Source organism: Lactuca saligna, chromosome 2 (assembly GCF_052625555.1).
Source record: "Lactuca saligna cultivar CGN05327 chromosome 2, ASM5262555v1, whole genome shotgun sequence".
Classification (NCBI taxonomy): Eukaryota; Viridiplantae; Streptophyta; class Magnoliopsida; order Asterales; family Asteraceae; genus Lactuca; species Lactuca saligna.
Window position 1 is genome coordinate 192396352 of NC_136418.1, and position 11560 is coordinate 192407911.

The following is an 11560-nucleotide window of genomic DNA, read 5'->3' on the forward strand; positions in this document are numbered from 1 at the left end:
TCTAAAAGATTAAGTAAAGAGTTTTAAGTAAGAACGAAGTGTGTGATGTGCGCGACCAACCAGGCTCAAGTAAGTATTCCCCAAAGTACCCATACTATGTTACACTATGTTTATCAGTTTCAGTAGAACATCATGCTAGAATAGGACTAACGATCTAGGAGGATTCCTTACATTCCTGCTTTATGTGTTCCATCCTTATGTGAATTGCATGCTAGAAATTGAATAGACAACAATAGAATAACATGTTTAGGTTATGCCTGATAGTATGAGTTCAACATTGTATGCTAGTATAGTTTCTTGATTAACGAGAGTAGTTTGCATGAGTATGATTCCCTTATCCAAATGCTACTTGCTATGTGATTAGTGGGACTCTGAGTCATGGGATTTAGCCATTAGGTGAATACGCCACATCACATGTGATCAGGGTTGAATAATCTCAGAGTGCTGAATTTGGCCCTACTGCGCAGCTCTCGTCTGAGTCCAACCATTGTAGGGATGAGTCTTTTACTCGAAGGATTATCCGAGCCTCGTCACATGTGATGATATTCAGGTGATGGCTAACTGGAATTACAAGGAGGCTTTCAGCAGCTGAGGATTGGTTTAAGTGGAGTCAGGGATTTTCTAGGGTAAGCCTAGGATAAATATAGCGGTGATTAGCAATGGTATAAAGGGATCTGGTGGTGTCAAGACAGTCCTTGAAGATGGTACGGATAGATGTGCAAGGTAGTATGGGCCGATACTACTAAAAGCAGAGGATCCGTACCCGAACCGAGGAAGGCCAAGATAAGACTAGGGAACTTGTAGTGCATGTGGTTCCTCAAGAGGTATCAGTATTGCTAACAGTCATTATTTATATATTGCAGAATGGTGGTACTACGATCGAGGCTAGCAGTTGGCAGTTCAGGAGAGGGATCAGGTTCCGAGCTAGGGGATGAGAGGCTACGTGAGTTTAATGCGTTAGAGATCACCAGGGGCATCCTTGAGTTGACTCCCATTAGCTTCGGGTCGATCAAGGAAGGGATAGTTGAGTTGACGGAGGATCGCCTCAGGGCATTCAGGAGCGACATGGCATTTGGCCAGTCGGGATCTTGCACACTGTCCTTTAAGGACTTCAGGGGCAGTGGTGCGCCATACTTTCACGGGGCGAAGGACCCCATAGCTTCCAGGCGATGGATTGCAGACATCGAGTCTGCACAGTTGACTAGCTTCTGCTCGAGGGGTTGAAAGTGAGATACGCAACAGGGTGTTTGACAGACAGAGCTAGAGACTGGTGGGAGTCTGTTGGTGACTCATTGGGAGCCTTGGCTATCGAGGCTATGACCTGGTTGGACTATGTGACCAGGTTCAGGGCAGAGTTTGCATCGGTTGTCGAGTTTTAGCAGCTGGCCAAGGAGTTTTTAGATATGAGGCAGACGACGGAGACCATGGCGGAGATCACTGCCAAGTTCTGGGAGAGGGCGTTGTTAGTGCCCCAGTATGCAGGTGATGAGGATATGAGGCGGACCCGCTACCATGACATGCTATAAGCTGACATACGGGAGCATGTTAGTTTTTCAGCTTGCCCTACCATGGATTCCATGATTGCAAAGGCTAGGGAAAGGGATATTGATCTGGAGCATTTCCGGAAGAGGAAGGTAGAGGAGGGACAGGTTATAGGGGCTTTGGGGAAGAACCCCAAGGGATCATATGCTGGGCCGAAAGGCCGATCAAGACCGGGCCGTTGTAGGAAATGTGGCAGGCCACATGAGGGGGCATGTAGACTGGGATCGTCAGGCTGCTACAAGTGCGACAAGCCGGGGCATTTTCAGCAGGGACTGTACTGCCCCTGCACCAGTTATTCAGACGTCAGGGTTGTTGTGCTTCTACTGCAACCAGAGGGGCCACAAGAAGGCCAATTGCCCCCAGTTGACAGCAGCATCAACGCCAATGAAGGCGCCAGCTCCAACGACACTGCGGATCACTAATGGCCGACAGGGCAAGGTAGAGGCTCTAGTGGTAAGGATCTAGGCATACCAGTTGACTACTGAGGAGGCACGCGCCGCACCCGATGTGGTGACTGGTATGATTATGTATTTATTCTTTTATGTTATGCTGTTAAATGTTGATATGTTATATGTATGTGCTCTGCCTAGGATCGTTCCATGTGAACGGTATCCCAGTTCAGGTGTTGTTCGATTCGGGGGATACCCGATCATTTGTTTCTATTGCTCTTAGCAAGAAGTTTCCTGAGTCTTCGGGCAGGTTGGATTGCCCTTTAGAGGTGGAGATTGCTGACGATCGATCGGTGCGAGCATCAGGAGTTTTTCGGGATTGTGTATTAAGATTGTTTGAGGAGCATTATCTGGTGGATCTGGTTCCCATACCTTTGCGGGGGAACAAGGTTATTATTGGTATGGATTGGTTAAGCCCCAATGGAGCAGTGATAGACTGCGCGCAACAGCTAGTACGAGTCAGAGCCCCAAGTGGGGGAGAGTTGGTGATTCAGGGCGAGAGACCACAGCAAGGGCCAACCTTATGTTCGACGGCGACGGGAAGCCGCTACCTCCAGCAGGGTTGCGCAGGTTATCTCATGTATGTTACGGATACCCGGGAGGCGGGTAGAGCGACGGTGGACGAGGTGCCCGTAGTACGAGAGTTCGCGGACGTATAGCATTCTTGATCGCTTTTTCCGCACTAATTAACTTTGATTTATTATGATGTTTGAAACATATGTTTTATCATGTTTAGTTTTGGAATAATTATGCCCTATAGTTTTAAATAAAAAATTGACAAAATTGCAAAAATAGTTCATGTGGTATGCATTTTTTTGGGGTTTTAGTCCAAACCTCGACTTTTTTGGATTGGTGGTCCTTTTGGACTAGTTTGTATGTGAAAATGGTCCCTCCGAAAATTAAAATGACTAAATTGCCCTTGTGATATATTTTTATATTTTTTTCTATTTAATTTAATGTTTTATGAATAATAAAATGGGGCCCACACCCCATTCTCTCTTTTTCTTTCTCTCTCTCTCTCTCTCTCTCTCTCTCTCTCTCTTTCTCTTTTTTTTTTCTCTCTCTCTCTCTCTCTGTGCAACACTCACATTTGACGACCGTTTTCTCCCCCAATCAAAACTTGAAACCATTTCTCCTTCTTCACACCAAAAGCTTTGATGAGATAAACCAACTCCAAACACCCTTCTTTTCATTCAATTTTGTTGTTGCCATCAAGAAGAAGAACAGGAGGCAGCTGCCTCTTCTACTTCTCCTTTCATCTCCTTCGGGTGATGGCCAATTCCGACGAGACTTTGAGGCAACATCCCCTTGTTGCTCCACCCTTTCCACCTATCGATCGTAGTTACTAAACTCCCCCCGAAGACTGTTGTGATCACTGTTACCTTTCCCCCTTTCATCCTCAATTTCTTCTTCGTTCCCTGGCATGAACCCACCACCGAAGTGGGTGTTTCCCCGGAGAAAACATCGGAGGCGGCAACCCTCTTTTGATTCCCCACCTTTGCACCTTCCTTCTGAGACAGAAGAAGCGTAGGTGCTACTTAAGCAGCCATTGCTGCTTTCATTACCACCCCGAGCCTTCCCTGTCACTGCCTCGTTCGTGATTAGCCTTCTCGATCAGATGAAAACCAAGGATCAGAGGTCCCTTATGCCTATTATTCTTCATATTGTTGTCGGTGATTCAATGTTATTTAGACATGAATCTTGCAGAGGTGGAGGAGAAGATACATTGATGTATGAGATTGAAGAAGATGAATGTTGTGGTATGTATTTTGGGATGTAGTGGCCGATTGAGAGAGAGAGGGGGGGGGGGATAGGGTCACTGAAGCTTTCTCCATTAAGTGTATGTATGTATTGATGAAGAAGATGAGAGACCACAATGTGTCTGTATGTGTGAAATTATAAGAGTTTTAATTTTGACAAGAATCTGAGTGGGCTTTTTTTTGGGAAGAAGATGATTACACGAGAGAGAGAGAGAGAGAGAGAGAGAGAGAGAGAGAGAGAGAGAGAGAGAGAGAGAGAGAGAGAGAGAGAGACCCATTTTTATATTTAATAATAATAATAATTTTAAAAAGTGAAAGAAGAATGAAAATTAAATTCATTAAGTGTATAATAGTTTTTTTAGTTTAGACAGGGACCAAAATTGCATGTAAACCAACTTAAAAGGACCACTAATCCAAAAAAATTAAAATTTGAACTAAAACCCCAAAAAAATTGCATACCATAATAACCATTTTTACACATTTGTGTAAAAAAAAAAAATTATTGGTATTTTTAAAATATTACTACATTGTTTCTATCTCTACTTCCTTCTCTCGCTGCAGCCTTTTGACATTTTTAATTTCCCAACCGCCTTCAATTTTCAAGGTCCATATATAAATTCTTATAATAATAATAGAGGAAAGGTAATGGGGGTGTTTCTTCCTTTTCTTTTTCCAAAGTCAAATTCTTATTCAGTCTCATTTTGGATTTGATTAAACAGACAGAGATGGCTGCAACATTGGGGTTTCCATTTACAGCTGCTCAGTGGATGGAACTCGAAAGACAGGCAATGATCTACAAGTACATGGTCGCCTCTGTTCCTATTCCTTACGAACTTCTTCTACCCATCATCCAAAATCTCCCTTCATGTAAATTTAAATCACTTCATTTACAACTCTTCATCCTTGTGTGTTATGTTGATATGGAATGATTTGATCTTGATGTGTTGTTATTAGTGGCAAGCCAGTTGAAGAAGTATTCAACGAAACAAGATCTGGAGCCCGGGAGGTGTAAAAGAACGGACGGCAAAAAATGGAGGTGTTCAAGAGATGTGGCGCCTAATCAGAAATACTGTGAGCGTCATATGCACAGAGGACGTCCCCGTTCAAGAAAGCATGTGGAACTTTTTAGAAACCCAACAGCAAACAACAGCAAAATTCGTCTTCCAAACCCAACTTCTCAGTCATCAACTCACTCCAATCCTTGTAGAGTTCTCGGATCTACAATTTTGCCTTCTGCCACTGAAGCCCCTTTGTTTCTTGATAGTAATATGCATTCCAAAACTGTTAATAACAGGTAATTAATTAGTATTAGTATTGTACACAATACAATGCTTTTTAGATGAGATACAACTTATTAACGTTTTCAGGGGTTTGGATTGGAGCTTGGAAGTTGGACATGAGCAACAATGGCGACAGATTATGCAGACAAGTTGCTCTATCTTCAATAGTGATTTTGGGGATTTTACAGATTTCGGGACCCCAAGAAGAGATTTTATCACCGACAAAACCAGTGTTGTTAAAGATTCGTCTGCTCTGGATCTGTCAATGGCTATGGGTTTGGGGAAGCATGAAAGGGATTTGGGGTTGGTAAGCCCTGTTTCTTGTGGCACAGCACCCGGCGGCCCACTGGCGGAGGTCTTAATTCCAGGACCAAGTTCGGTTGCGGTTGCGGTGGGTTCAAACCCTACCTCTCCATACCCCACCGGATCAGACTCGATTAGCGTTAGCCCAGCAGCAACAACAGTGTCGTCACCATGTGGGGTTTTACAGAGCCAGAGGACAATGCTATCACTCTCCGATGGCAGTGTTTGCAATAGTCCAACTCTTGCATCTACACCTACAGACACTGTCGCATTTCAGTGGTTCACTTGAGAAATCCAGTATTTTGTTAAGTTTATGTTCATTTTTTCTGAATTCTAGGTGCGTTCTTTTTGTTCTTGCAGAAATATGTCGGTAATAACAATAATAATAATAATAATAATAATGGACAGATGAATCGATGAACCGATGTAGTAGGGTTGATCTCTTATTATTAGCTGGTTGAATGCTGCTGCTGTGGCCCCCAAAGTTGAAATCTTGAAATTCACTCACACCCAGGATTTGGAGTGTGATGATGCCATGATGGGCAGGATTTTGGCCCCATCTTGCAATTGATTTGGCCCTCTTTCTCTTTTCTGTCGGGAAAAGATCTGTTTGGTTTGGGTTTACCCAACACCCACTTTGCTTAGTTGCTTTGCTTGCCTCCCTGAGATGAGATTTTGATTACTTAATTGTTATTCCTGGAATAATAACGTACCAATCCCCCAAATAAATGAAATGAATAATAATATTCTTTTACTCTTGAGAGGAGTGTTGCGTGTGTTCTACCATTCCTGCCTCGCACCCAAAGCACCTTATATTTTTTAGATATGAATTGATACATTGTCAATGCCTTCATGCTAACCATGAAATAATTACAAGAATACTTGAGCCTTGAGTTGAGGTGATGCCCAATCCATGACATGATATGTTCATCTCGTGTAACCGAATCCATATCATATGGGGGCAGGTACTTGTAGGGTTCATTCTCAAATATTTTGATTTTATAAAAGTTTTTATAAATGAAAAAAAGGTAAAAAAAAAACATAATGTTCTTTTTTTAAACATATTCCATAAGTTCACATCTATTAGTTTAGATATGATCTTATTCTCTAACAATTTTCCAAAAACAAAATAATATCCTCTCATTTATTTGAACAACTTCTTATGAAACCACCCCAACCACCACCGTTGAAGGCAACCTCTCCACCGCTGACATCCGGCCCACCATCGGTACTTTCCTTGTTCGTCGAATCATTGTATCACCAAAGATAACACCTACATCTGTAGTCGAAATTGTAGATCTAGAACCTTCGATTTCTCGTCTCCACCATTGATCCGATGAATCGTCTCAGATGATGTCAAGCAACCACCAACAACATCAACCTCATTTGTTTCTATTTTCTTTTAGTTCTTCGTGAACATCGTCAAACCACCTCATCAACTTTTAATTTTCTCTCTAAACCACCAGAAAATGTCACATCCAGATCTAGATCGTACGAATATCTCAGATTTAGAGAGAAACTAACGACTACTACATGCTGAAATATCTCAGGAACCATAACATAGGACGAGAATCAATGGTGAGGATGTTTTGGTGAGACCGATAAAGTTCTGGCGAGATTGACAACCAGAATAAGTTGAAAACCATCAAATCTACCTTTGTTGCCGCCTAAAACCACCTCTACATCTATTTTTCTCTGATCTCCGTTGAAAACCGTCAGATCTAACGTCTCTCTCAATTTCTCTTCTTCTTAGATCTGATGTGTTTTAAGTAGATCTAAGTCATCCTCTTCCACATCCACTCCTAACCGGTGTCTTCCGGTGAAATTGACAAAGTTCTGACAACAAGAATCAGTTGAACCGTCGTTTGATCCTCATCAGATCTATTCTCCCTCATTTGTGTTACCATCGGAGCATCAAAAAGCATAAATCACAACCATCTTCCTAAGGTGTTATTCTTGAACTTGTTTTTCTTCCACAACTCTTTTTTTTTGTTTATCTAATTGGTTTCAAAACTATTTTTTTTCTTTCTGATTTGACCTATCATCTGTGAAATCTCTTTCTAGATCCATATCAGATATGTTCCTTCATCACAATCTCCTCCTCTCCTGGTGGTATAGTTTAACGGGTGAAGTTATGGTAGAGTGCACTAAATTTGAATATAACATAAATTAAACTGTGGTTTTTATAAATTAAACTGTGAATTTTGTAAACTAAATTGTTTTTCTATGCTTTCCGTGCTTTTTTGTATTTTTTTTTTATTTTCTCTACTTTTAACTTTGTTTTATAATTGATATAAATAAATTTTAAAATTTTTGAATGTTTTGTTTTAACCCATGATTGGTGTATGATGTATTAAACTAGGAATTATCTCGTTATGAATGACTACGTTAAATTGTAAATTTATTATAAAAGAATTGTGAATATATTTATTATATTGTGAATTTGTAAAATAAACTTTTTATTTTTACTTTTTTACTCTCTTTACTTTTAATTTTGTTTATAAATAATATAAGTAATTTTTAAATTTTTTGAATGTTTTGTTTTAAACTTTGAATGTTGTATGATTGGATGTACTAAGCTATGAATGACAATGGTCCCATTAAATTGTGAATGACTCCTAAGTTGTGAATAGTTCCATTAATTTGTGAATGATTCTATTAAATTGTTAATTTATTGTGAATGCCTTGTGAATATTCTTATTTAAGTTTTGAATTTTGTATGAATTTTATGTTATATTGCGAATAAGTGAAATAATATGTTTATTGATTTTTGAAAAAACATCATAAATGGTCCCTGTGGTTACCCAAAATCTGAAGTTTAGTCTCCGTGGTTTAAAAATCTCATATATGGTCCCTGTGCTTTCAAAACTTTTGACGATTGGTCCTTATGGCTAACTCCGTTAAGTTTTGTCTGTTAACTGAAGGGTATATTCGTCATTTCACTACCACAGGGACCATTTATGATTATTTTTTCTTATTAAAAAATATATATATATATATATAATTATTTAATATGTAAAAGGTTCTCTCTCTCTCTCTCTCTCTCTCTCTCTCTCTCTCTCTCTCTCTCTCTCTCTCTCTCTCTCTCTCTCTCTCTCTCTCTCTATAAAACACTTTCGTCACCATCATTTCCACAACCAAATTCACCATCTTTGACACCCATCTCCAAGAGCTCTTCAACAAATTAACTTGGTTTTGAAATTATACAAAATTGATCCATGGTCAAAACCCCCCCAAAAAAAAAAAAAAAAAAATCAAACCCATAAGCCTTATCTTTAAAACCCAAAAAACAAAATTGGAATGTTCTTAAACTAAGTCTACACACCCTTTCCGTCTTCTTTGAAAGTGATCCTGAGTTTTTTTCGGAACACAATTGAACCACCACCATCACCGTCGACACGTATATTTAACCAAGTCTCGACTTGCTTTTTCTTCATATTATTCATTATTGATTGTGAGTGTATGTCTTTTAATTTTTGATTGTGTGTGTCTCAATGCTTCGATTATGGTGCAACATCTGTAGGTGCCACCTCCGATGCTGGTGGTGGTTATGAATCAGATGTTGGGATAGCATCAACTTTTGATTTAACATCTTCCATTGAATTTGGCTCAACCTTCACCTTGTCAAATTGAGGAGGAGATGGTGGTGCTAGGGACAAAGCATCATCATCAACAAAGTAAAATTTCTTCTCCAAAGGATAATAAATCATAGCCTCCTCCCTTTCTTTAGAAACTGCTATGAATTCAAGCGGACTCTACCTAGAAAATTATGTCGGCTCATTATCCCAAGAGTGTTGTAATGAATAACGTCAACTTCAAGTATATCAATGAACATATTTGCCGGTTTTTTGACATTAAACTCCAAAACCTCATTCCAAACTGGGTTAAAATCCCTAGCCACCATAGGGGTCTACCGTCACTAGCGATAAAAATCAAGAATCACGTAGGTACTTGACGTTTAATGGCTGCCTTTTGGAAGATGATTATGGGCATCAATGAGATTCTAAACGGATGCAATTAATGTTGAAATTCGAAGAAGCAGATAGTTTTTGCAGATGAACCCCTAAATCAACAAATTGTAGCATATAAACATACTGATCTTACCCTTATATGATTTTGACGAGACCCAATTTCCAGATCCATGATAAGTAGCTTCAAATCGCCAATGATGTCGGTTTTAATTTGATAAAACGACGACCCATTTAGGAAAAAGTAATCAAGTTTTATAAGACGAAGACCCAATCGAAGAAAAGCAGCAGCAGTAGTCATCAATCAAGGAGTGCACAACCGGTGCTTTGGCTGCTCGAGGAAGGAAGAAAATGAAAGCGACAGTAGGGTTGTCGTTGATTGTTTTGGCAGCGCGGGCTACTTTGGTAGCTCTCGGCTGTCTCTCTTCTGTCCAACAGAAAACGCGAAGAATATGGGAGGATGAAGCTGATTGAAAATAGCATAGCAGGTAAGGTTTTGGTTTTTTATCCTCGACAAGAAGAAGAGGCTTCTCCTTGTGGTGATTATCGAAAAATAGCACCTTCGGTGAAGGCTTCTTCCACCATGAGAGAGAGACCCATTTGCATATATTTTTTTAAATAAGAGAAAACATCATAAATGGTCCTTGTGATGAAATGACGAAAATACCCTTCAATTAACGAACAAAACTTAACAGAGTTAGCCATAAGGACCAATCGTCAAAAGTTTTAAAAGCACATGGACCATCTATGAGGTTTTTAAACCACGGGGACTAAACTTCAGATTTTGGGTAACCACATGGACCATTTATGCTGTTTTTTTTCTTGATTTTTTATTATTGTATTTATGCTGTGAATAGGCATTGGGTGAAACATATGTTTTTGTTATTTTTTTTACTAAAACAACAAAAGTAAAACATAATATTTTAAGAATTGAATCAGATCATCATTTTTTTATTATAAATTAAATTGTGAATTTTGTATGGATTTTATATTAAATTGTGAATGAATAAATGAATATGTCTATTGATTTTTGAATATAATATTTATACTTTGAATGTCTTCGGTGAAACATAAAAATTATGTTTTTGCTATTTTTTACTAAAAAACGAAAAAGCAAAAAAATAAGATTTTAATAACTGAATCATATCATCATTTTTTTTTTACTGTGAATTAAGTTAATTTTTTCGTTCAGGTACATCTCTAGCTTTTGATCCATAAATTGAAAGAACTGTAAGGAAACTGAAGAAATAAGCAGCAAAGAAAAAACAACCAGCTAGTTTCTTTGGTTCATCATCATCCTCCCTACCACCAGAAATCACCACACCACAAGGTAGTCCCTTTTGGAACGAACCAGACCCAACTTTTTCATCTTTTCTGAAAGTACCCCATCTTTACTTTCTAACAACCCTTATAAAACCTACTCCCCACCATCATCAGTCAAATCAGAACAAACAGACTCTTCTGGAACCGAATATGAAAAATCAACCATGAGTGATGCGGGAGAAGAAGCAAAAAAGAATCTCAGAGAATGGGCCATACAAGTAGTCAATTAGTAGCCCCTTTACATCACTTTTCCGGAAGCTCAGAACTTCGAACTCAAATCTGGGCGAATACATCTTCCCACGTTCTGAGTTCTAGAAAACGAAGACCCATATAAATTTCTCAAGGAATTTCATGTGGTATGTTCAGGAATGAAGCCACATGCCATTACCGAATATAAGATAAAGTTAAGGGCGTTTCCCTTTTCAGTTCAAGATTCAAAAAAAGAATGGTTGTACAAGCTCCCATCCAGATCGATCACCACTTGGACAAAACTCACGAAGCTGGTTTTAGAGAAGTATTTTCCAGAAACGCAAGTTTCAAGTCTCAAAAGAGAAATATTTGGTATCAAAAAAAGAAAAAGGTAAGCTTTACACATTTACTAGGAGAGATTCAAAAAGCTTCTGATTCGATGTCCATAACATGGGATAAGTGACTACCATCTCTACAACTATTTTTGTGAAGGACTGACACCCATGGAGCGACGTCTGATAAATGCTTCTAATGGCGGTTCCTTAGGTGATATGAAACCAACAGAAATCCAGGAACTAATTGAAAAACTGGCAATCGAGTTAAAACATTTTGGAAACAAAGACGAGTGGTACACTGATCAGCCACAAGGAGTAAAAGAAGTTAGCAACACCCATCTGGAGTCTCAAATTTCTAAACTGATAAAAGTTGTTCTACTCTTAATAAAGGAAAAAGTAGCTGCAAAGAAA

General features: G+C 39.2%; 1 protein-coding gene across 2 annotated transcripts; it reads left to right on the plus strand.

Annotated features, from left to right (window-relative positions):
• Positions 1–4381: 4381 nt before the first annotated feature.
• Positions 4382–5755, plus strand: LOC145028676 (growth-regulating factor 2-like). Of its 2 annotated transcripts, none has more exons than XM_078977430.1 (3): positions 4382–4618; positions 4706–5045; positions 5119–5755. In XM_078977430.1, the coding sequence occupies exons 1-3, from the start codon at positions 4477–4479 to the stop codon at positions 5621–5623; spliced, it is 987 nt and encodes a 328-aa protein (XP_078833556.1). In that variant the 5' UTR covers positions 4382–4476; the 3' UTR covers positions 5624–5755. The 2 variants fall into 2 exon arrangements, with proteins under 2 accessions (XP_078833556.1, XP_078833557.1); XM_078977431.1 differs by having other exon boundaries at positions 5134–5755.
• Positions 5756–11560: the final 5805 nt, after the last annotated feature.